The 26,613-nt window shown below is 40.7% G+C and overlaps 1 protein-coding gene across 15 annotated transcripts in view; it reads left to right on the forward strand.

Moving 5' to 3' along the window:
* The window catches only part of EBF3 (EBF transcription factor 3), a 152,948-nt gene extending 140,856 nt beyond the window's left edge, over window positions 1–12,092 (forward strand). For 3 of the 15 annotated variants that reach the window (XM_063962199.1, XM_063962210.1, XM_063962202.1), the window contains exons 12-16: window positions 820–885; window positions 1,489–1,666; window positions 2,481–2,669; window positions 3,923–4,120; window positions 9,353–12,092. In XM_063962199.1, the coding sequence (XP_063818269.1) occupies window positions 820–885; window positions 1,489–1,666; window positions 2,481–2,669; window positions 3,923–4,120; window positions 9,353–9,384 (663 nt within the window). In that variant the 3' untranslated portion in view covers window positions 9,385–12,092. Of the gene's footprint in view, window positions 1–819; window positions 886–1,488; window positions 1,667–2,480; window positions 2,670–3,922; window positions 4,121–4,719; window positions 4,787–5,243; window positions 5,370–9,352 lie in introns of all 15 variants that reach the window. The other 12 variants (XM_063962196.1, XM_063962200.1, XM_063962201.1 and 9 more) reach the window with 7 other exon arrangements.
* The last annotated feature ends 14,521 nt before the right edge of the window (window positions 12,093–26,613 follow it).

The following is a 26,613-nucleotide window of genomic DNA, read 5'->3' on the forward strand; positions in this document are numbered from 1 at the left end:
TTAATTCACTTTATTGTTCAAAATAAAGAGGAATAAGCATTGAACTCACTTGCAAATTTCGGGGATGAATTAGAGGTGAGATGTTGTCTTTAAGGAGTTTGCCAATTTAATTAAGATATGGAAAATTACTTATTGTTCTTCGCCACTAAAGTGCTAGGAATTAACAAGTGCCTGCACTGCCTGTGCTTTTCATATCTCCGCCATGTGTTTGTTTAATACCCGCAAGACTCCATCATTAAATCTTCAGCGTTTATTTCACTAATTCATCACTGCAGAAACATGATACGGTCCCAAACTGTCATTGTTGTCAATATTAAGCAAATCGTTGGATACTAAAATGCATCAATAAAAGGCATTTTTTTGTGTGTTTTCTTCTTTTTTTTTTTTACATTTAACTTCTTAGCACTCAACAAAACATATGTGTATTAGTCAGCCTCGACGTGCCGACCATTTAGCCTCTATATTAAAGCGGCAAGTTTTTAAAAGGCAAAACCAGGTTGGTTTTGTATTCTGAGATATTGCCACTGTAAATCTTACATCTAAATGTTCGACATCTTGTGGCTGAAGGCAACTTGCTGATTGATATATGTGTATATATATATATATATATATATCCCATAGTGTCCAAAACAACAAATTCCTTTGGATCTGTGTAATACCCGCCTCGATTGTAATCAGAATAACTTTGACGTACTGTTTGGTTTGTTTATTTGACCTCTTTAGAAATCCTACTGTTAAATTTGCTCTAGTGTTATGGTTAAGCCCGGCTATCGTCTAACAATACCATGAACATCTCTTCCCCTTGTGTTCTTCCTGCAGGAAGTATTACTGAAAAGGGCCGCAGACCTTGTTGAGGCCTTGTACGGAATGCCACACAACAATCAGGCAAGTCATTAATGCGCGTTTGAAAATCCATTGAGGAGTTTGCCATTTTAGGAGCCGAGGTATTCAAGGCTGGCAAGATATCAATGCAATCTTATTTGCAATGTGCACCTTTTTGCCAGCCACCTTAAGGGCAGTCTAATGTGATGAGAAACACTGAGTGGGGGAACAGGAAAAAAAAATCATCTTCATCTTTCCCGTTCCTCTACTCAGAGCTCGTTTTCCTATCAGAAATGACAATTAGGTGTAAGGTGCCAAAAGCATAAGCAATCATTAAGACGAGAGAGTAACCTTGAACTCGGTCCAAAATATACAGTGACTAATAGGAAAGCCTGCAGTAAACCTGCCAAGTGGAGGGAAGAGAAAATATTTGACTAAATTGTAACAGGCATGCCATCGCCCTGAAACAAATGTATATACGCTGTCAGCTGTATTTAAATAATTAGGACCGGTTCATGTTCTGTGCGAAATAACGTCTTCAGAGAAAGTGCTGGCCTTTGCACCAAGCATTTCAACCTTCTGATTGTTCTCCTTTGGAATCCTATGTGGTGACTGTTGAGACAAACACATATAACACTGTAACCCTCTCTCTGTTTCGCTGTGTAGGAGATAATCCTGAAGCGAGCAGCTGACATTGCTGAAGCATTATACAGTGTGCCGCGCAACCACAACCAGATTCCATCCCTTGCCAACACTCCGTCTCACAGCGGGATGATGGGGGTAAATTCGTTTAGCAGCCAGCTAGCAGTTAATGTTTCAGAGTCCTCTCAAGCTAATGACCAAGGTATGTAGTCACGCCGGGCATCTTCCCATATGCTGCCCTTGGTGGTTAGTTAACATCTATTCATATTGTTTGATATCATCGCAACATTAATATTGTTGTTCTTAAACTCCCCTATGTCAACACATATCACCGCCAGCCTAGAGTAACTCATCACTGCCCCCCCATAGCTGAAACACAAATACTGTTTACTATATTATCACTTCATTTGCTGAGTAGAATAACTATATTTGCACTTGTTGTTTTGACATTTGAGAAGCGGCCATTAGTTTGCTTCTCTTGGTCACTAGGATATGTGCAAGGAGAAGGTAACCGCATAAAGTATATTAAAGGCAGGAATATAAGTCGTTAGAGGTGGAACACCGCCCTGCCTTTTAAAAACAGCCTTTTAAGATGAAATCAGTGGTAACAAACAAGTTGTTGGTTGTCAGCGGTGGCATTTGAAGGTCTTGAAAAGGCGGAAAGTTCATCTTCAATGTTGGTACAAACCAGGAATCAAGCCTGTTGATAATTGCTACTAAGGAGAAATGTGAAAGAAACTGACACAATTGGATCGAAGAAAGCTTTTGTTGGCTGTCTAAGCCTCCTAGAGAATAACGCGGTGTTTGCTCATAGATGATTTAAGTAGGGTTGGTGTGATAAGGTTATCTGAAACTGCAACAGTTGATAGGGCAGTAAGAGGCATTGTGAAGTAAAGCATGTGGAATCAATAAATCTGTGTAGCATTTGATGTGGATTCACGGGGAAGGAAGCAGAAGTGACTATTATAAATGATAGTAACATTATCTTTTGTTTGCTCGGTTGCTGTTTCTCACAGTAGGCTACAGTCGCAACACAAGCAGTGTATCACCACGAGGATACGTTCCCAGCAGCACCCCACAGCAGTCCAATTACAACACAGTCAGCAATAGCATGAATGGCTATGGAAACACTGGAATGCCCAATTTAGGAGTTCCCGGCTCACCTGGGTTTCTCAACGGCTCATCCGCCAACTCTCCTTATGGCAGTGAGTGTTATTTTTATTTTTTCTCCTGCATTTAAGTCTCTTTTTCTTTTTTTTGTTTATTTTTGCTTTTTTTTTTTGCAAGTATTAATCCATTCTGTTATCAGCTACTGGATAAAAGGATGGGTGACTCTGGAGGCTGAACATTTTTTATTTTTTTTAAATAGGAGAAATAAAAAAATGAATGATCGTGAGAAATAAATAAATAAAAAATGATCGTGTGTATAGTATGCTCCGTCACAATGTCACATGTATAGTGTGGCTCATACGCCAAAACAATAAATAAATTGTGATCTCTGTTTAAGGTTTCATTATCATGCTCATTTCTTTATTCTTGTAGAATGTGCTGTGTACAGTGTGAATGCTCTTCATTACAATCAGTTTTATGATGCATTGCAGTATATTTAATACAGTATTTTGTTTAGTAAGAGTAAAGGAGCACCCAACAAGTACAGTCATCCGGTGAGGAGGGACGGGATTATGACCCTTACCCAGGTTTTTGCCGTCTTGCTCAACCAGGACCAGCATTTCAATGAAAAACCAGAACATTTACCAATAAACTTAGATTTCCAACTGAAGACAGACTATCTAAAAGTTATACCATGAACAATAAAGTGTGAACATGACATACACAAGTTAAAGATTTGTGTTGAACATTCACAGCCTACACTTCACTATTAATTGTGAGCTCAGTTGATGTCTAGAAACTGAACTGGGCTGATAATTATGCTTATGGGGTATCCTAATCTGAAAGGTTGTCCCAATGTCCTCTCCCTTTAAACCAAGCATTATTTAAAAAAAAAACAGAAAAGTTTATTTTATTGAAAGGGATGGTGCTAAACTGGTCGGAGATTAGATTTTTATGTGACGCTTACATTTTTTGCGCATCTGGAGATTTTTTTCCGGTTTGCTGGACAGGCTATCCAGGCGCCCTGGTGCAGCATCCATTTAAATGGCCCGTGTGTCCAGTATTTCTAAAACCTCTCTGTGCCCAGACTACACAATCATTCTCAGTTCTCATGTTCAATATTAAAAAAAACCCTTTATATAGACCCCAAATTCTTTTATCCAGGGAGTGGCCGTGCCCGCAAATGTATTTTTATTTTGAAAAAATATATATATTTTTGCTATATTTTTTATTTTGTTCCTGCACTCAAAAACCAAGGCCATATAAAGCTCTCTTTTTTTATGTTCTGCCATGGGGAAGGGGTGAAAACAACCCTTTTTGAGTCCTGATTATTTTTGCTTTATTGCAGTAGTACCATCAAGTCCTACAATGGCAGCCTCTTCGGTCACCCTCCCTTCAAACTGTAGCAGTACACACGGCATTTTCTCATTCTCACCTGCAAATGTCATCTCTGCAGTAAAACAAAAGAGCGCGTTCGCTCCTGTCGTCAGGCCCCAAGCTTCCCCTCCACCATCCTGCACCAGTGCAAATGGCAATGGACTTCAAGGTGAGTTGTGTTTCTAATGGGAATTGGCTTGTGCGAGTATACTTTATCTCAGCCCCATAGACTGACTTGTTCAGTTGTTCAAAGTCAGATTAGAATTCTACTGAAAATGAAGTACAATGGGTCCTTCATAACCCTCCCAGTGCCCCTAGATCCTCTAACTACTCTCTCCGTCCACCGATTATAAAGATCATCATCTGGGAGAGGTGGTTTAGCAATGAGGCATTGCAGCTTAGAGGTACAGAGAGATCATTAGAGGCCAAAATACCAAATCGTATGAAGGAATTTCCAATCTAGTTTCATTTTAATGGTTCCCACGTAATACTTTAAAACCACAGGGACTTGCTGAGGTGACCATGCTGCTAATTCTGTGGTGGGATGGTTTGGGTCATTTTTGTCTGCATATTGTTGGAACAGATGTAGTAATATGAGGATAAAGACTGTCCTCCCCCTCCCCCTCTCTTTTTTTTTTAAACTTCTGATTGTCTGAAAAAAATAACATGAATTAGATTGTATAATAAGTGTTCAAATCCATTATATATATATATGATACTATACAATGCTGCAGGATATATGCTATCAAGTATTTTCTTATTTTTCAGACATGTATTTCACTCCCACTTTCCCAAAATCTTGAAATTCGTAACGATAGAACAAGTGCTGCATAATGTGAGATATTTTCATCTTTTAATGTTGCATATAGAGAACGTTTACCATTGAAATATATGTCTTTTTAAACACCGACATCCATCATTCCTTCCAGTTGAGAGGAGTAGATTTTTTTTAAAATATATTTAAATTCGTGCAAAAAAAAAAAAAAATTGACATTTGCAACACTGGCAAATTGGTTATACAAAATTCAGGAAGGATAAATATCCATTTATTTATGTAGCAAAGGCAAAGTGATACTGTGGACAAACAAATGTATTTTATATTGCAAAAAAATTAATAGGATTTCTTTTTATGACATTAAAATCCTACTAACCTCTAAGCCTCCGAGTTCTCTGCTTAAACAAATTGATTTTGAAATGTATTATTTACATGTTGTCTTCAAGATTTACAGAAGACACAGCTATATTTGAGTGAAAATCTAAATTTTTTTTTTTTTAAATATTTTTAAATGTAGAATCTGGAGAGGAAGATGGTTGGGGAGGGTATACTGCATGTATGGGAGGTGGCATCTCTTTCCTTTTTCCATTTGGCGTTTACTTTGAAAATGGCACAAAACACCAGAGACTTCATGATTCAAAATGTATGTACAATCAAAATATAGTATGTTTAAATATTACGGTAGAGACCTCATTATGATGTGCATGAACTTGTATCCAGTCCTTCCCATAGTCCTTTGCAGTAGACATTAGATTTGATGCGGAGCTGCCACCTAAATACAGTGGCATATTTCATCCAGGGACTAGTGACGTCACTGAATTACTGGCTCATGGGTAATTGATAGGCTGCTTTGTCATAAACAATGGTACAGTCCAAAAAATGGCTGCCTCTATTGAGTGTAACTGGCTGATACATAATAAATATGAAATAAAAAACAGTTTATCTCTGGAAATATAAATATTACATTTAAATCTCACCTGTGCATAGCTAGAATTTCTTGAGTTCATTGGAAATATAACCCCTATGTGTATTGGATTTATTTAAGATATTTTTGTGAATGTCACATGGAACAAAACTTTTGTAAAATATGGCTGCCCACCAATAATAAGTATCTGGCAACTGATATGCAAGTGATTTGACTTGAAATAACAGCTGCCAGGTCTTGTTCTCTACCTAAAAAATGCCTATTCCGCTACTGGGGCAGATGTATTAAGCCTGGAGAAGTGATAAAGCAGTGATAAGTGCAAGGTGATAACGCACTAGCCAGTCAGCTCCTAACCATCAATTTACATATTGGAGCTGATTGGCTGGTGCGTTATCACCTTGCACTTTATCACTTTTCCAGGCTTAATACATCTGCCCCATTGAGTGATATCCTGGCAACGTGATGCACTCTAAGGGGTAGACGTAATAAAACTGCTAAAAATGAAAAGTAGTGGTGTTGCCCATAGAAACAAATCAGATTCTACTTATCATTTATTTAGTACATTCTAGTAGGTAATATCTACAATCTGATTGGCTGTTATGGGGAACACCTTCACTTTTCATTTTCATAGAAGTTTAGTAAATCTACTCACCAAGTATGTGAGATAAATTCAAATGGATATATGCCTGGAACAATGTTCTCTGAAACCGATCCTCTGGGTCCACTAGCAGTACATGTTTTCCAGTTATAAGCACCGAAATAATAATTACCACATGTGGATCTAATATAATGCTAGTGGGTAATGAATACACCTGTGCTCAATATATGGGGTGTGGAAAACATACCCTGTTATAGGTCCCTGAGGGCCATGTTTGAGAAACTCTTCTCTGTTCTGAACCTTGACTAGAGTATTGGGACACTATGTGGTCAATGGTCAACAAGCACTCCCAACAGTGTTTTCAGGCTATCCATAATTACAGACAGGGGACTTAATCTGTATCATTGTGCCAGACATGATTCCACCTGTACCTGCAGAGGGTAGAACTCAAAACATCACTTGACGTACTCATAGACCACAGTTAAATAACCCTGCATTAGATAACCAAGGGCAAGTTTTGTTCCAACTGACAAAGCTCACAAAATGAAATGCAAAATCCTTCACTGCCATGTAAGAGACTAACAAAAAGTAAAAACATGGCGATTTCACATTTTAGTATGGTTATATTTTCATGATTCATAGAAAAGTATCATTTATAATAAAAAATGAAACTATGGGATGACCTGTAAAATATATCAGTTTCCTTTATTTCATACTCTGATATTCCCTTTCTGTAATATCAGTCTAAAATTCACAGCTCCAAATTCTGCTCACACATAGAACGTTAATAAAAACCCTTCACATAGTTTGAGATGCCAATATACATACTATCTTTTTCAATAGTAATTGTTATAGTACTAGCAAAGAGCCAAATTGTAATTATTTCCCTACCAAATGGTACAATAGATCTGTATATATAGACACACACACACAGAAGACATAAGTCTTAACAGCCATAAACTTGTAACTGTATGCCTAAAACAAATTAATATTGTTGGGATTAATGAACTGAGAAATTGAAGCTTAGATCCCCACACAAGCAAATGTATTAATGTTACACATAAATTAGTGAGGGGAAAATAATTTTAATGAAAGACAATGTAATTGTTCATCTCAAACTAGTTTTTTTAATTATTATTATTATTATTTTAACACAGTTTTTGCAGTGTTTGAAATCTTCTCCATATTACTTCTGCATGATAAAGTTAAAAACCATTCTGTATATATCACAGATCAGGTTTTCCCAGTAGGTCAGAGCAGTAAGGAAAATAAAGAGACCCTGGCTCATAAGATTTTAATTTAGAGCTAGAGAAATGTCTGGTCCTGGCTGGTGAGTGAGTTGGCTTCATCTGACATTACCAGAAGTGACCATGTTGTTTTTCAGCTGTCAACATGACCAGTCTCTTGGGAGTCTGGACCTCTGGTTGCTATTAGCAAAACGCTAAGAGAAATATCATATGTAGGAGGAAGGATGTTTTGCTGCAAAATGTCTATACCCTCTCCATACTTAAATGTCCTTTCTCCTTTGTTACTTTTTATTCAACTACGGACAGCTCCAGTAAAAACACTAGTTTAGGTATTTACACAATTAAAGGAGATCTCCACAAAATTATATTCCTCATATGATAATATGTTGTTTTGCAAAAATAATATTTCTGCTGTCATGCGGTCGACAAACAGTATTTTAAAATTAATCTATTTCTGCAACAATATTCTACTAGTTCGAAAACAATATTTCTGTTATTTACAAAACAAAGGGGGTCATTCCGAGTTGTTCGCTCGTTATTTTTTTGTCGCAACGGAGCGATTAGTCGCTAATGCGCATGCGCAATGTCCGCAGTGCGACTGCGCCAAGTAAATTTGCTATGCAGTTAGGTATTTTACTCACGGCATTACGAGGTTTTTTCTTCGTTCTGGTGATCGTAATGTGATTGACAGGAAGTGGGTGTTTCTGGGCGGAAACAGGCCGTTTTATGGGTGTGTGCGAAAAAACGCTACAGTTTCTGGGAAAAACGCGGGAGTGGCTGGAGAAACGGAGGAGTGTCTGGCCGAACGCTGGGTGTGTTTGTGACGTCAAACCAGGAACGAAACTGACTGAACTGATCGCAGATGCCGAGTAAGTGTGGAGCTACTCAGAAACTGCTCAGAAGTGTCTATTCGCAATTTTGCAAATATTTCGTTCGCAATTTTGATAAGCTAAGATTCACTCCCAGTAGGCGGCGGCTTAGCGTGTGCAAAGCTGCTAAAAGCAGCTTGCGAGCGAACAACTCGGAATGAGGGCCAAAGTAAACAAGTTATAAACATGAACTTTGATTCATGCGGAGGATGCGTTTGACACCCTTACCCATCAGTATGACAGGAGGTAATCTGTGCTGTTGGAGGATCTTGCACTTTCCACTCTAGAACTGCCTGTAGCTCCCTGATAGTCTCCCATTTCCTCCTAATATCATGAAACTACACCATCGCATACAGGCCTGTCCTTACTAACAAAGGGGGTCATTCCGAGTCGATCGCTCGCTAGCTAGTTTTAGCAGCCGTGCAAACGCTATGCCGCCGCCCACTGGGAGTGTATTTTAGCTTAGCAGAAGTGCAAACGGTTGTATCGCAGAGCGCCTGCAAAAAAATTTTGTGTCGTTTCAGAGTAGCTCAAAACCTATTCAGCGCTTGCGATCACTTCAGACTATTCTAGACCCTGTGCAAAACGACATCGTTCGTTGTGCCCGTATGTCGTGCGTGCGCATTGCGCCACATATGCAGGCGCAGAACTGAAATTTTTTAGCCTGATCACTGCGCTGTGAACAAATTCAGCTAGCGATCAACTCGGAATGACCCCCATAGTCACTGAAATGGACAGATCAATGCCTCTAATGCAATTAGAGAATATATCCTAAAATCCTGTTATTTGCACATTTAACTATTCTACTGGTATATGCCCTCCCACACTAAAACATCAAAAGGCAGCAGAAATATATTTTGCAAATCATATTACTATTGGGGTTTAAATTGAAAAAAAAAAATCCAAATTTTTTAAGGTCGGTCAGTTAAAAAAAGAGAGAACTTGTAGGCTTGCTAAGCTAATGTAATCTTTCCTCTTTTTTTCTAGCTATGTCCGGTCTTGTAGTTCCACCAATGTAAAGTCACTTTTGTCTACTTGCTTGTAGCATCAAGCTTCAGAAGAAAGCTTCAGGGGACACACTTAGTGTATTAAGGAGCACTGACGGAAACCAGTCTCTTCAGAACAAAACCATCAAGAAGCAAAATGCTACAAACTCTTTCTTTTCAAGATTTTATTTGAACTTTTAGAAATCGACATGAAAATGAGCGACTTCTTCATGAACAATTCCATTTTGGTCAATTTGAACTTTTCTCATGTTTTTCACATTTCTCTGTCCTGAAGAAGATAAAGGGGGAAGAAAACAACGCCTATTTTGTACAGTTTCTGATTACGTCTTGGCTAATGTCTAGTACTTGCTATATGTTGGGACAAAGCGTTGTGGATGCACCGTGCCGAATGATCATGAAACACTGATGAAAAATGCCTCAGAACATTTTTCAGTACTCATTATTAGACTCACCATGGTCGTGTATCTCTATAATGTGAAATATTTCTTTTTTTCTTTCTTTATTTTTTTGTGGTGAAAAAGGGGGCCAAGGAGGTTTGAGCCATCAAACTGGAAAAAAAATGAAAAATATATGAATCATTTAAATTGGGGGAACTTGGGTGGGGAAAAGGGTTTATCATTGCTTAACTTCATCTTAATGAAATTGAACTTTGTAACTTATTGTAGTTAGGAATCGTAACTTTGATATTGAATTCTCTTGCCTTCAACAAGCACACTGACAGAGGAAAATGCTACTGTCTGTTGGTTCAAATATACTTCCACTGCTAGAGCTTCCTGTTAAGCAAGTGTGATCCGCAACATTTTTTTCACCTTCTTGCTCGCACTGTATACTAATGCATTCTTAGGCTACTGTGAAGTCTATGTTTCTTGTACCAGAAAATTGTCCTTTTGACTTCTAGATCCTTATTCCCTAATGTGTTTTGTATGTGGTTATAAAATTGTAGACTTTTGTGATTTTGCCAAAGTTGTAGCTAAATATTTATACACTTGTCTTGAATTTTTTTTTTTCCGATCCACTTAAAAATATTAGAAAGCATATTTTATCCCTGATGCATTTTTATGAGGAATAAAATAGTCTTTTCATGTGAGACACTTTCTTTCACAAGAACACTTGCAGTCACAAAGGGAATTTTATTTTGTAACATATCGATTATAAATATTGTATTTATCTTTCAAATTTTGTATATTGCTTTCCATTGTTTTATTTTTGTTCTTGTATGTATGTATGTATATTTTTATTATTATTTTTGTTTTGTTTTTTGTTTTGGGCTGGTGTCGAAAAATGCTGAAAACAAATATCAGCATTAAGCCAAGAAAGATTGTCTTCATACTGTATGCTCTTTTTAATGAATTATGGTGTCCATACATTTCATTTGTACTTCAGAAATGTGCTATTGTTTAGACTTTCCATCCTGTTTTGTTATTTTGAGGAAAAGTCAAATTCATTCTTTATTTTTATATTATTTTTAAGTTATCTGAACAAATGATTTTGGAATAAAAGTTGTTTGTTGTATAGTCAAAAACAAAATTGTGCCACATGGCTGTAATTAATATTAGTAGGAAAAATGTGCATGATATCCAACCACAGATACAATGGTGTTTGTGGTTGTATGTTTATTTTAATTTCAATTTTTATTTTTTATAGAATGTAAAAGTCATTTTAGCTGCCACTCATACAACTTGCCACATCGTAAAGCTGTGCTTACTGGACAAATTCAGAGGCCTAAATTTTTAAATATAAAATTCACATCTGATATTTTGATTAAAATCTTTTTGCCACATTTAATTTCTCTGATGCCTTAAAATTATTTTATTAAAAATAAAATATTTTGTGCTATTGTATCATAGGTTTACACCACAATTTCAAAGCATCACATTGTTAAGGTGATTTATGGTGTAAAACTAAAAATAAATAAAAAATAAATAATAAAAATAAAAGCACAATCCTGGTACAATTAAGTCCCTCCTTTTCTGCATTGTCTTCTGCTGCATTCTGCACTTCCCTAATCCAAACAAGTTCATGGTAATACACAACTTTTTATATATTTTTAATGGAGATATTTTGTAGCGTGATCCAGTAGCCAAGACTTTTTAATTGGGATGAATTCCTTGGTAAATATGACTTATTAGTGCCAAAAATAATAGTTTATAGAGTTGATGAATTGTTTGTTGTTGTTTTTTTTTTCTTTGCACTAGATGCATTGCTATTGCAGCATTGCAGAACACTTTTGCAAATTGCAGCAGAATTTAATTTCTAAAGAAAAAGGAGAGACAATTTATTTTCCTTTCTAGGTAAAATGCATATTAATTTAATGTGTTCTAAAATAGTGGAAGCTATGTTATAACACATATTTTAAATGCCTTGCACATTTATGTTATGAAAGCCAATAGGCTTAGCTAAGTGAGAAAGCCTAGACACTTTTAAAACATGAAAAGCCTCGTTTTTATTTTGTATAGGAAAGGTTCAAATAAAGTTAAAAAAGAGGTCATGTGTACATGTTAAAACATTTGCAAGTTCCTTCATTAATGCAATCTGTTTGTGTTCTAGATTAGTTAGTCAATGCACACTTTGTCTCCAGACTGAACGCTTCACTAAATGGTAGATTTTACTGTTAAAGACCCTACAATAAGATTGTTTTATCTGTACATTTTTTCAGATATTTAACTGTATAAAATGTTCATTTTACACAATATTTAATTAAAGTATTTCTTGTCTGTGAATTTCACTTTTAGTAATTTTATCTGAAGTTTGATTATTAAAAAAACTTGCAAAACACCAAAAAAGCATGGAACATTGGGGTTTCATTTATAAAAGCTGTAATTCTGTTATTTGGTATAAAACAACAACAAAAACATCAGTCACAACATATTGGGGCACTTGTAATAGGGTTCGAGTTAGCCGGAGGTGCAGGATGCCAGCCTATCCTGGATTGTTTTTAAAGGGGCAATCATTTACAAGGCAAAACCATGCCTTGTAAAATGATTGCCACTTTAAAAAAACAGTCCGAGATCAGCCGCCATCCCACATGTCCGGCAAACTCAGACAATATTACATATGCCCTATTATATTCATATTCTTATTCTGAATTGTTTTTTTGCATGGAAAATTTAATTTTGCATTTGCTCCAGATTTTTTGTTCTTGTAGTCTTGCTGAAAACCGAGGTCTACTTTTAACATTCAGAAATCAGAGTTTTAAAACCTTTCTAGACCTGAAAATAATTGTAATAATCTATACATGGGGTGAAGCAATTGTTCTATGCAATATTTCCTTTAATGCAGAATAAACAGTATTATTGGTCATAAAGTTTCTCATACCAAATCCAAAACTATACATCTAGAGGGAATTGACAATGTCACTTGAAGACAGGATAAAGCAATTTCCACCACATTAGATTTACTTGATGGACCACATCTGTCTGTCTCAAAGATTGTTGTACTGTAGTACAAAGTAAAATTGCTAATAAACACATACATACATTTTTAGAAATATTGAATGCTAAGTTTGTGGATATTAAAGGAATTCTGTCATCAAAATAAATGTATATTTTATGATGTTTATCCTTTTTATATTCCGATGTAAAGCTCATACTTCGAAGCGGTTTTGTATTCTGCCATGGGGCCTGATATAGATGCGATGAAGTTGCGCCCTGCACTGCAAGAGACTGATTATTGATACCAGCGTCATCCCTACCTTTTGTGACACCTGATACGGGTACATAGTGTACCTGCGCGCTGGCAAAATGGGGCATGGCCTCATGGGTAGGGGACACGTCCCTATGGCCCAAACCGCTGTTTTTGTTACTCTTGGTTTACACAGAGGTGGAACTGCCGCCGGGCTCCTGCACTGAAGGGGGCATCTCACCTCCACTGCCTCCGTCTCAGTGTACTGATGACCTCATACTTGACAACCCTCCCGCTGCCCAGCAGAGTTTTATAACTCCCCCGAATTTGGAGTACTGAATGCACTAATTGGTGTATTAAGAAGAATAACTGAATGTCTCTGCTATCCAATTGAAGTAAGGGGCAGAGACAAAGTTACATGATTGACAAGTGAATAGACAGCGTCTGTGCTCCACTGCGGATTGTAAGCTGACGGAAAGCATCCATTATGGTATATGATGAGCAGTCTCTGATTAGTCACCTGCCGTCTAATTGGAGTAAGCGGCGGGCATTGATATATGATTGACACTTGTATAGTCCAATAGAGACTATCCAAGGAAGCAGCAGTGATAGCACCTCCAACCACATCTGAATTTAGCCTATTGCGTGTTACCCCGTGGTATGCTGGTAAAAACAGGCAACAGTGATTCCTGTAAAAAAAACTTCTATTCACTATAATCAGAAAATACACCAAGCAATGTTTATAAAAATTTGTTTAAATTACAATTGAATTTAACAGTTCAAAACATGGGATCTGGTTAGCATACCAGCGTTCAGGATGCTGGCAGTCAGAATACCGACGCCGGAATCCTGACAATGGTCAGAAAACCGCCGCCAGGATGCTGACATGGATAACAATGCCAGCACTTAAATTCCGACTGTCTGGATCATAAGCATATCGGGAAGGGTTAGGTATGGCTGCTGAGGGGGGAGGTTGGGTTTAGACACTAGAGGGAGAGTTAGGCTACGGAGGGAGCAATGTTAGGTTAAGGCTGCTGGGAGGGAGGGTTAGGTTTAGGCACCAAGCGGGAGGGGTTAGGCTGTGGGTACAGAGGGTTAGGGGGGTACAGGGGAGGGTTAGTATACTTACCTAGCAGGTGTCGGGATTCTGTATGTCGGGATGCCGCTGTTGGTATTCTGACCACCGGCATACCAAGCACCGGTATCCCAATACAATCCCCTTTAATAGCAGATGCATTCTCTTGTACTGTATGCAGTAGATTTTTACTATCCCTCTGAGCAACATAGGTGTTTGGGTTAGCCATCACTATGGCTTTTTCGCAAACCCCACCAGACATCACTAAAAGACATCAATCCAAGCTCTCTAGCACTAGAGAGTAGACAATCCTGGATTCGGTAAATGCAGTAGATACACTAGAACTAATTTGCAGAACTACAGTTCAGTGTAGTGAACATGTTTGCTAGAAAGAAACCGAGTGCTGTTTCTGTCCCCCCCCCCCCCCCCCACACACACATACACACACACATACACCCACACACTTCCAGTGGAGCAAGTAGAAATATTTTCTTAGTGGTACTGTGTACCAAAAAATGGGCGTAGTCATATGTTGTGAGGGGGCATGGCCACATGTCACAAGTGGGAGTGGCTACATGACACTAGCGGACAACACAGTCCCTTTTCTTTGGACTCTGGGGGCAAGGCTAGAAATATATAGTAGTGCCTCCAGTATAATAAATACATATAGTAATGGCCCCAATTTGATAACAATATATAGCAATGCCTCCAGGATGCTTTGTGGTGCATTATAATTGTGGTAATGGCGGTCTGGGGTGCAAAGTGTATGGCAGGTGGTACTGCGCACCTGCTGCCAAATTCTTAAGGGTACACCGTACCCGAGCGTACCCGCATACTTGCACCACTGCACACTCCACGTGTTGGTGGCACCAAAGACCCGGCATAAAGTCTCTGGGATTGTACCTCTGGCAGTTCCAGTAATTTGTTAGAATAGATATAGCTTTATCTTTAGTTTGGCCATAAGATTTAATGATAAAAAGCTTTATTACATCCCTACTGTCTAGCTATTTTATTGTGACCCTGATTTCCATAGCTCCATTTTTAATTTAAGGTAACAATTTGCAGCTTTTGTAACAAAAATTGAGAAATGTATGTTACTTACACTGTAGACCAGTGGTCCTCATCCTCACCCCTCATTCTCATTCCAAACAGGTCATATAGTGATGATGTCTGTCTGTGAAGGCAGGTGGGATAATTACTGTAACAGAAAAATAGATTAATTCACTTGCGCATTACTGCCTCACAGCACTGAGGTCATGGGTTCCATTCAGTCCATGGCCCTAACTGTGTGGAGTTTGTATATTCTCCTCTTACTAGCGTGGGTTTCCTCCGGGTACTCCGGTTTCCTCCCACAATCCAAAAATTTACTGGTAGGTTAATTGGATCCCAACAAAATTAACTCTTGCATGAATGTGTGTGCATGTGCATGTGGTAGGGAATATAGATTGTAAGCTCCACTGGGGCAGGTACTGATGGCTGAATATTCTCCTTAAAAGCGCTGCGGAATATGTTTGCGCTATATAACTAACTGGTAATTAAAAAATAAATAACCCTAACAGTGTGTGTTTTCAAGTTATCCTCGAAACAAGGTCTGACCAGCTCACAGGTGTAAAGGGGAAAGCCTTGGTTGGTCCTATCACCTTCTTTAGGGGTTGGGTTCCAGGTCGTACACTCAGTTTATATATTGTTACTCTACAAGACGGTCAGTATTTTGGTGTAGTTTGAATAGAAATCAATCATGTACCCAACTTCCTGCTCGACCAAGATACTGCCAATCACACCCCTGTCCCCTAAATTAAAAGATGCCCTGTTCTTTGAAGACTATGACCTCTCTAACGGTCGGCCAAGTTCCATTGTGGTGGCTGATCACAACCCCTGTGGTGACTGGCAAAAGTCCTTAAACTTGGGCTCCTATCACTATATATATATATATATATATATATATATATATATATATCTGGCTCTAGGGCTGGCACTTGCTAAGCACAACAAACACAGCCGGTGCCCTCACTGAATAACAGATACCTTCCTCCTTAGTCCGGCACTCCAAGCTTAACAAAACACGCGACTCAGCAATGGGTTCAATAACGTTTCAGTATTCAAACTGTCTTCAGGTTAATCTGAAGACAGTTTGAATACTGGAATGATATTGAACCCACTGCTGAGTTCCGTGTTTTGTTAAGCTTGGAGTGCCGCACGAAGGAGGAAGGTACATATATATATATATATATATATATATATGTATGTATATATACATATACTGGTATTCCATAGGCGGCACTCAGGAGACAGGTCATGGATAGCGCTGCATAAACCAGAGCTTATTCACTGCAATGACCTGCCTCTTAAGTGCCGCCTATTGAATTCCAGTATTTATATATATACATATATACATAGAACATACACACATATTTTATATAATTTCAATCAGAGAAATCTCTTTTTTCCCCAGCCATGAATAAACCAACCATAGACTATGGGGAGTGTTTTTATGATACACTGTACTAATATATATGTAAAGGGCTGATTCTTACCCTCGCAAGTGGCGCCGCACTCCTAATATCCTTATATATATATACAGTATATATTTATATATATTTTGACAAGATCGCTGGAAAAGTGGTGGAAAGTAGGTATATTTGGCCCATGTTTCTTACCTACAGTATGTGTCTTAAACTCCAGGAATATTGTATTGGCTCTGTCGAGAGCTTTTGGCTTTTGGATGGAAGAAGAGAGGGAGGGTTCTCAATCCATTTAGGCCCACTCCGGATCTTTGGGCTCTTACCTATTAGCCTTTCACACTACTTGGGAAAAAGGAGAGGCTATGGAGTCTCTGTGAGAGATGCCTGCTATTGCAATCCAGTGAGCTATGCCTGGTAAAAACTTCTTGTGTTGTTGTTTAGTGAGTTAGGAATTATTCTGTGTATAGTTTTTTTTGCACAATAAAACTGACTAAGGCCAGTTGCACCAACACAACTGACTTGTGTGTGATCTCTCATACCCCTTTCAGATTGACAATAACCGGGTCGCACCTGGGAATGTGTACACGGGTGCTTCTCAGCTGCAACCCGGCTTGAGACCCCTTTAGACTTGCGGCCTGACCCGGCATATTGGCGGGTTGGTGACGTCACAGCTGACGCTACCGGAGGCGGTGCTTGGAGATAATCATCTCCAAGCACCACCTCCTCCTATGCAGAGAACGGGTGCCGGGTCGCCTCGACCCGGCTTACCCGTTCACACTGCACGCATACCGGGTCGTTCCAGTTTCAATCCAGGTCGAGACCTGGGATGAAATGCCGGGACGCTCGACCCTGGATATTCTTTCAGGACCCTTTCACACTGAGCAAATTCCCAGGTTGATGCGCGGTCATGTGCAATAACCCGGGAAATATCTGTCGGTGTGAAAGGGGTATCAGCTGCTGCAAACTACCATCTACCCCAAAAGACGAAACCAAGTCCACTGACACTGTTACTATATATATATATATATATATATATATATATATATATTTATTTGGTACCATACAGCTAAATCTTCGGGGTGGTAAAATGCTGGGTGGCAATGATTGTTACATTTCTGTATCTCCCATGACCTTTGTCAAGAATGTCTACAATAATAATGTTATGGAGAAGAAACAGCATGACTTACCTGGAAGTCATTAGTGGGCACAATTAACCCTCCCAGCGCTTACAGCATTTCTGTGATATTCCATTGTACAGACTACTGATGTCTGTGAACTCCTAAGTGGGATTCACCGTGTGATTTCACCTCCCGACAGGATGATGCTACTAACTCCCTCCCATACACTACTGTTCCTGTGTTCTGGAGAGTGATACTACTGTCTGTCCTGGGGTTAATTTTATCATTACTCTTTACTCTCCTTCGGATACATTTGGTGACCGCTAATTATTCCCTAATTTAAAATTTGGTGTAAATTTATTAAACTTCCTAACAGTTGAAGACTGTCGTTTGGCTCCCTATTGTATAAATATAACAACAAATCTTTGCCTAAATAAATAATGACTCATGACAACTGGAGTTGGTGTTTAAAAATTTGTTCACATTTATTTTTGATATCCAATTGAATTATTCTTATAATGTTACAAAGGTAGCAGCCAAAAGAACAAAAACAAGACATGACTTGCAAACAGTAACTCAATCACTGATGTTCGAATTTCCCGCAATACACAAGGCACGCCCAGACGGGCAGATTCCAATATCCAGTATGGGACAATAATGGCTTAACACCCCATCATTTGTAGGGACAGCACACCCAACTAATGAAAAGTAGCATATGCGCAAATAAGCATCAGTTCTTTCCGCCATAGAATAACACAAGGAAAAAGAATAGAGAGGACGAGAAATACCAGAAGACAAATTACTGGTGCAGTCTGAAAAACCCTAATAACTCATATACAACTCCACCCCTTACACCTCATAGGCTCCCTTATACCTAGGAAGAGGAACATGACCACATATCAATTAAATATTTCTTAAAGGGGAAGTTAAGACCTACAAGCCAACCTCCGGGTTTGAAATGGCCCTAGGCTTACAAGTCAGCCGTATTATGCCTCACTTCTGTACACTGACTGATGCAAAACACTATGCTTGTCATAGAGAATGTCTCTTTAACTGCCATTGCTGTAGAAATGAAAATAAAATCATTAAAAAAATGTGTATCCTTGCCATCTATTGTATTTTGGTTCTTACTGGATAACCTGACATGCATGTGCAAAGGGTGTACTTAGTGTGTGCCCAGACACATCCTAGCTTCAGTTCCAAACATAGCCCCCCCCCCCCCGCCCCCTCCGCCTTCCCATCCAGACCATGCATTGAATGCCATGTACTTTTTCTTTATAAACTGAGTAGCAGAGGCTTTGTACAGGCTTGGTCTACACATCAGCTGCTGTCTCTATAATTACCCCTTTCCTCTGTGTGCTGATACCGGTATCCACACTTGCCTAATCTCCCTGAACATCCATAGAGCTCCTGAATTTATCGGAAGGGGTCCCATAGACTGCCGGAAGAGCAGGTCACCCACTCACTTTTTAATGAAATGGGCAAAATAGGGCAGGCGTGATAACGTGATTCTCAGGTACAATCTTGGCCACATCCCTTCTTCATGGACTCGCAATGGGCATCATTATAAGGTACCTAATGGCAAGAGGCATCCACAATGATCCATTGCATCTCCCCTTCTGGAGCACTCACAGAGGGGAACATCTTAAAGTTGGCAGGTATGCTAGTATCTAATTGAAGTCTGAGATTCTGGTGCACCAAATTCCTGTGACTTCTATACACTGTATGTGAGGTGTAGTTAATCAGATACCTAAACCCAGCATCTCCACTGCAGCACTGTGCGGAGAAAGATATAAGCGTCTGTTGCTGAGAAACTGTCCACCGGTCAGAAGCCACACATACCATAATAATGAAGACAGGATACCAAGATCATGGTACAAAATTGCTAGAGAGGAGCAAAATATAACAGAGCTACAGTACGTATACTTGGCAGCCTAAAGTAGCAGAGTGCAGATAACACTAGTAGTCATATAATTTCCTAGTACAACAACGTAACATAAATGATGGTGGATAAGGGGTTCATGATCAGAGGCATAACTAGTTGATGGCGCTTAGGGAAAATGTAAAGTATGGCACACCTTGAAAATGGCTCTTTAATATCCTGGCTGAATTATACAAACAGTATATGCACATAGGGGGTAATTCATAGTTGGTCGCAGCAGCAAATTTGTTAGCAGTTGGACAAAACCATGTGCACTGCAGGGGGGGCAGATATAACATTTGCAGAGAGAGTTAGATTTGGGTGGGTTATATAGTTTCTGTGCAGGGTAAATACTGGCTGCTTTATTTTTACACTGCAATTTAGAGTTCAGTTTGAACACACTCCACCCAAATCCAACTCTCTCTGCACATGTTACATCTGCCCCCCCCTCCACCCCTGCAGTGCACATGGTTTTTCCCAACTGCTAACAAATTTGCTGCTGCGATCAACTCTGAATTAGGCCCATAGTATGTTTTCCGCATACCTAATGCAACATTAAATTGTAAAATACTAAGTCAGTGCAGCCACCCTCAGCCCTTCTTCTGCATAGATTAAACATACATGGTGAGGTATCGTATGAAATAATTATAAAGAACCACGTTATAAAAATCGCCATCCATTCTGATCTTGGGCTTTGGATTGACACCCGTCATGATGACAGGATTTGCCAGTGCACCCATTTTGTACTTAATATTAGTGTTGCTTTAAATTTTGAGCTCAAGCCGCTGAAATACATCAGCACTTTTAAAATATACCCGCTTTACTTCACCCATTGATTATCCCTCACCCACCACCACTTCCTGCACCATACTTCACCCACAAAAATAAACTTTCCAAAATCTAATATTGTTATGATTCCAGCACTCTGGTCAGAGGAGATCTTATGGCAAGGACCGGAGCACTGGAACGGAATGCTGGGGAAGGGAGCAGGACAGGAAAATAGCCCCTGGCGCCCTAACTCTGTTGTCTCACCCGTGTTGTCAGAAATCCCCTGCGAGACTATGGTTTCTTGAGCCCTTGGCAGCCGCGTTTGAAGGGCAGATTATGTCTGCCCAACTCCGATGCCCCCCGGTCTTAATGAGAGACAAAGGGAAATCTGAGACAGGGTGATAACAAGAGGCCCTCTAACTAAACAACCAGGCCAGGGGCTAAGCTAACTCAAAACTATAATATGTGCGGAGAAACCGCCAGGGAAAAGGACAACCAAAATATCCACTTGTCCAATTCTCCTACCCGGCACCGCCGAGTACCAGAGAGGACTTGTGGAAGCGAAACCCTCTGCAAATGCTCCAAAAACAAAAATATAAAAGGTAAAGCGGCTGAGCCGCAACACACGGCAGAGCCGCAACTCACGAACACCACTGGATATAAAACGGTGATCAGTCAGGACTCCAGGGAACCAAACGACCTCCTGGGATGAGATGACAACTCCCGAATACCGGACTTCTGAGGACTGGAATGACCGGATACAGCAGGACTGGAAACAGACTCTCAGCAAACAAAGGCAGCATGCAGGAAGCTATTACCGGCGTCTGTGAGAAGCCCTGGGAGTGTATTTAACAAGGAGTCCTCCAATCAGCTGCTAAAAGGCTGATTAGAATAAATGCCGTGCAGCTACCTTGCTGCACGGCCAGAGAGCAGGTGAATATATTAATTCCTAAAGCCTAGCAACGGGGAACGCGGTCCGCCAGTGGCGTCCCCATTGCTAGGGTCCGTGCGGCTCAGCGCGCCCGGCGTCTAGCATTGCTAGGGAGCCGGCGGCTGTACGCGCACGGCGTCTCTAGTTGCTAGGCGCCGGGCCGCGCAGACAAGCGGACCCCGGCGCCTAACAGTACCCCTCCCTTGAGGAGGGGTCAAGGAACCCCTAAAGCCAGGTTTCTGAGGAAATTCCCGAAAAAAATGCCCTCTTGAGCCTCAGGGCATGAAGATCCTTATCCAGGACCCAAGACCTTTCCTCCGGACCATAGTCTTTCCAGTGAACTAGAAAATACAGCCGACCCCGGGACAATTTGGAATCGAGAACCTTCTCTACCAAGAACTCCTGTTGTCCCTGTACATCCACTGGAGATCTACCCTGAGAGATCTTCCGAGGAAATCTACTGGAAGAAACGTATTGTTTCAACAGGGAACAATGAAACATATTTCCAATCCTGAGAGATCTTGGTAAACGGAACCGAAAGGCAACTGGGTTGACTCTTTTAATAATAAGAAATGGCCCAATAAATTTGGGTCCCAGTCTAGCCGAGGATTGTCGAAGCCTGATGTTGCGAGTCGACAACCACACCCTATCTCCCACCTTAAAAGTGCAAGGACGTCGGAGCCTGTCAGAAAATTTCTTCTCTCGAAAGGCTGCTTTTCTGAGAGCAAGGTGCACCTTTTTCCAAATGGCTCTGAGATGGGAGGTTAAGGTTAGCGAGGAGACTAAGGAATGATGAAAAAAAGAATTAGCTCTGGGGTGAAAACCAAAAACTGAAAAGAATGGAGACTTTTTAGTGGAGGAATGACAAGAATTATTGTAAGCAAATTCAGCCAACGGAAGAAACTCGGACCAATCATTCTGGAGTTTGGCTGAATACAAGCGCAAATATTGTTTCAATGATTGGTTAACTCGTTCGGTTTGCCCGTTGGATTGTGGGTGGTAACCGGATGTTAACGACAACTTCATCTTCAATGAGGCACAAAAACATTTCCAGAATTGTGCGATGAATTGTGGACCCCGATCAGAAACAATATCAGTAGGCAACCCATGAAGCCTGAATACATGGCGGAGAAACAAAACTGCCAACCCTTGGGCAGAAGGCAACCGGGGAAGAGCAATAAAATGAGCCATTTTACTAAAACGGTCCACTACCACCCATATGACTCGGAATCCGGCTGAAAGGGGAAGGTCAACCACAAAATCCATGGAAATATGAGACCATGGCCTGAGAGGAACATTTAAGGGCATAAGTTGCCCGATAGGCAAGGAACGGGGAACCTTATGCTGTGCACAAACCTGACATGAATAAACAAATTCCTTGACGTCTTTAGAAAGACCAGGCCACCATACTGAGCGAGAAACTAACTCCAATGTCTTAGAGACTCCTGGATGCCCTGAAACTTTGTTATCATGGAATTCCGTTAAAACAGTAGCTCTCAAAAACTCAGGGACGTAAAGACGACCAGCAGGAGTAATTCTAGGAGCTTGGTGTTGAAGCTGTTTTAACTGGGTAAATAAATCTTGTGTGAGGCCCGCCCAGATGACCGAAGATGGAAGTATGGGGGTAACAGGATTGTTATTGTGAACCGGAAGAAAGCTACGTGACAGGGCATCAGCCTTAGTATTCTTGGAACCAGGCCTGAAAGTGATTATAAATTTGAAACGAGTAAAAAATAATGCCCAACGTGCCTGCCGGGCATTAAGCCGCTTAGCCGATTCAATGTATTGCAGGTTCTTATGGTCAGTCAATACCGAAATAGTATGTTTTGCTCCCTCCAGCCAATGCCTTCACTCCTCGAAAGCCCACTTTACCGCCAGTAACTCCCGATTACCAACGTCATAGTTGGATTCAGCGGAGGAGAACTTCCTGGACATAAAGGCACAAGGATGTAACTCCAGAGACTCCGGATCCTTTTGAGAAAGGATAGCCCCCACTCCAACCTCCGAGGCATCAACCTCCACCACAAAGGGCAATTCCGGATTAGGATGTCTGAGGACTGGAGCCGAGACAAAGGCTTGTTTCAAGGCCCGGAAGGACAACTCAGCTTCACGCGACCAGTTGGTAGGATCCGCTCCTTTCTTTGTCAGAGCTACAATGGGAGCAACCAGGTCAGAAAAAGAATGAATGAACCTCCTATAATAATTCGCAAACCCTAAAAAGCGCTGAATTGCTTTTAAATTGGTGGGTTGCGCCCAACTAAGGATGGCCTGGAGTTTCTTTGGTTCCATGGAAAATCCCTGAGGGGAAATTATGTACCCTAAAAAAGATACTTCCGTGACATGAAACTCACACTTCTCCAGCTTGGCATATAAATGATTCTCACGTAACTTTTGAAGAACCAGACGCACCTGGGTAACATGTTGTTCTATTGATTCAGAAAAAATCAGGATGTCGTCTAAGTAAACGACCACGAATTTCCCTAAGAAGTCACGGAGCACATCGTTAATGAGGTCTTGAAAAACTGCTGGAGCATTGGACAGACCAAACGGCATCACCAGGTATTCGTAGTGACCCGACTGAGTACTGAAGGCCGTCTTCCACTCATCTCCAGATTTAATTCGGATGAGGTTGTACGCTCCTCTAAGGTCAATTTTAGAAAAAATCACAGCAGAACGTAACTGATCAAAGAGTACAGAAATCAACGGCAAAGGATAGGTGTTTTTAACTGAGATCTTATTCAGGGCTCTAAAATCAATGCAAGGTCTAAGCGAGCCATCCTTTTTCTCCACAAAGAAGAAGCCTGCACTTAAAGGAGATTTTGATGGTCTAATAAATCCTTTCTCAAGGCTCTCCTTAACATAATCATTCATAGCCGCAGTTTCTGGCCCGGATAATGCATATAATCTTCCCTTTGGCAATGCGGCACCAGGAATTAACTCAATAGCACAATCATAAGGCCGATGGGGAGGCAGAATGTCCGCATTGCCTTTGGAGAAAACATCAGCAAACTCCTGGTATTCCACCGGAATGAGTTCTGGAATGATAGCTGCTACTCTGACTGGAAACGTGATACATTCCTTATCACAAAAAGTACCCCATTGTGAAATCTCCCCCGACCGCCAATCAATGGTGGGATTATGAAAGGCCAGCCAAGGGTGACCCAGAACAACTGGAACTGCTGGGCAATGTGTAAGATAGAACTCGATTTTCTCGGAATGTAGAGCTCCTACTGTAAGTAGTACAGGGGGTGTACGGAGAGAAATAATCCCATTGGACAGCGGACTCCCATCTAAGCCATGCATGGTGACACACCTACCCAAAGGTAACTGAGGAATGCCTAAGGCCTTAGCCCAAGTTAAATCCATAAAGTTTCCTGCAGCTCCACTGTCAACAAAAGCCGACACCGAAGAACTGAGGCTGCCAAAGGAAACTTTAACTGGGACTAAAAGGGAGTTATTCGAGGAGATAAGCTGCAGACCTAGGTGAACCCCCTCACAATTCACCTGGTCAAAGCGTTTCCCGACTTGTTCGGACAATTACGAGCAAAATGTCCCTTACCCCCACAGTACAGACAAAGACCAGAATTTTGCCTTCTGGCTCTTTCCTCAGGAGACAGCCGGGAGAGACCCATCTGCATGGGCTCCTCTACGTCTTCAGGAATGGAATATACATACAGACTTGACCTTACAGGTGCTCCTCTTTCAGCCCTCCGCTCTCTGAGACGACGATCAATCTTAATAGAAAGCTCCATGAGTTTATCGAGAGTCTCAGGAGCGGGGTACTGAAGGAGACTGTCCTTTATAGACTCTGATAAGCCGAGGCGAAACTGACTGCGCAGGGCTGGGTCATTCCAGCCACAGTCGTTCGACCAACGGCGAAACTCCGTACAATAAACCTCCGCAGGATTTCTACCTTGTTTGAGAGCGCGCAGCTGACTTTCAGCGGACGCCTCTCTATCAGGGTCCTCATACAAGAGCCCTAAAGACTTAAAAAAAGCGTCAACTGACAACAATGCAGGATCCTCTGCTCTTAAACCAAATGCCCAGGTCTGAGGATCCCCCTGGAGTAAAGAAATAATAATCCCGACCCGCTGAGATTCAGTACCCGAGGAAGTCGGTCTTAAACAAAAATAAAGTTTACAGGATTCTTTAAAATTAAAAAACTCTTTTCTATCACCAGAAAAAAGGTCAGGCAAATGCATCTTTGGTTCAGGGACTACCCTTGGGGAAGCTCGCAAAAGATCTTCCTGCGACTTCACCCGAAGAGAAAGATCCTGAACCATCTGAGTAAGTTTTTGAATCTGGCTGACTAAGAGCTGACCAGGATTTGGCCCTAAACCTGTCGGATTCATGAGGCCAATAAACTCTCACAAAACTGAATGAGAAAAAATTAAACCCCGTCATGGGGATTGTGCTGTAGGGCCCCCATTGGTATAGACGTGCCTCTGCCCGGCTTCTATGTGCTGCATCAGCAGCAGTCCATAGAAGCCGGCTAGGGCTGATGAGTCAAGGAGTGGCTTCCTAGAGGATGCCAGCTTACTGCTAATCGCAGCCTGGTCTGGCAGTGCCGGAGGGAGGAAACACCTCCCAATGGGACTATTTGTAGTGTTTGTGATTGACAGACAGGATTTCCAATAGGAAGTCACCGCCAGTTACAATGGAATCACGGACTGCATCTGGCTTCACTGACGGATTTTACCGGGGGGGGGGGGGGGGAGGGGGCTGCAGTCCTGCAGCCCATAGGTATAATCCGCCACTGCCCAAAATATGTTCTAAAGAAGGTAGAAGGGGTCTGTAATCAGAACAGATAATTGACATCTTCTGGATCTTCCTGCATATTGTTGGATCACAATGTTCTTTGCTGAGCTCCTATTTTCCCTATTGCACTATTGCACCCATGACATCTTCCCTCTCATTGTGTAACCCCCCCCCCCAAAAAAAAAAAAAAAAAAGATTTTGTTTTCTTTGTCAATTGCCTAATTTAATTAAGCTGAAAAGATTTAAGTACCCCTTGAACATGTTCTTCTGGCTGGTACAATACAACAATTTATTTTCAAGATAGACACATATTAATTTAATATACACCCAAAATGTTTTAATGGGCTTCCAATAGACTACCGCACCTCATGCTTGCTGGTCCTTGTCTAAGCGCTGGAATACCTAAATAACTGTAAAGCTTTTTGCTGCTCAAGGATAAATGTGGAGCTTTTACTTTGCCAGTTGTTGTGTCTGATGTCTTCATTATTCTGTTGAGTGAGCTTTTCTTCCTGTTCTGTGTGCACGAATAGAGCAATGTTTACATGAAGCATAATCAATGAGATTTGCTAATTAGAAATCAATGCCTC

The sequence above is a fragment of the Pseudophryne corroboree genome, chromosome 3 (assembly GCF_028390025.1).
Source record: "Pseudophryne corroboree isolate aPseCor3 chromosome 3, aPseCor3.hap2, whole genome shotgun sequence".
NCBI lineage: Eukaryota > Metazoa > Chordata > Amphibia > Anura > Myobatrachidae > Pseudophryne > Pseudophryne corroboree.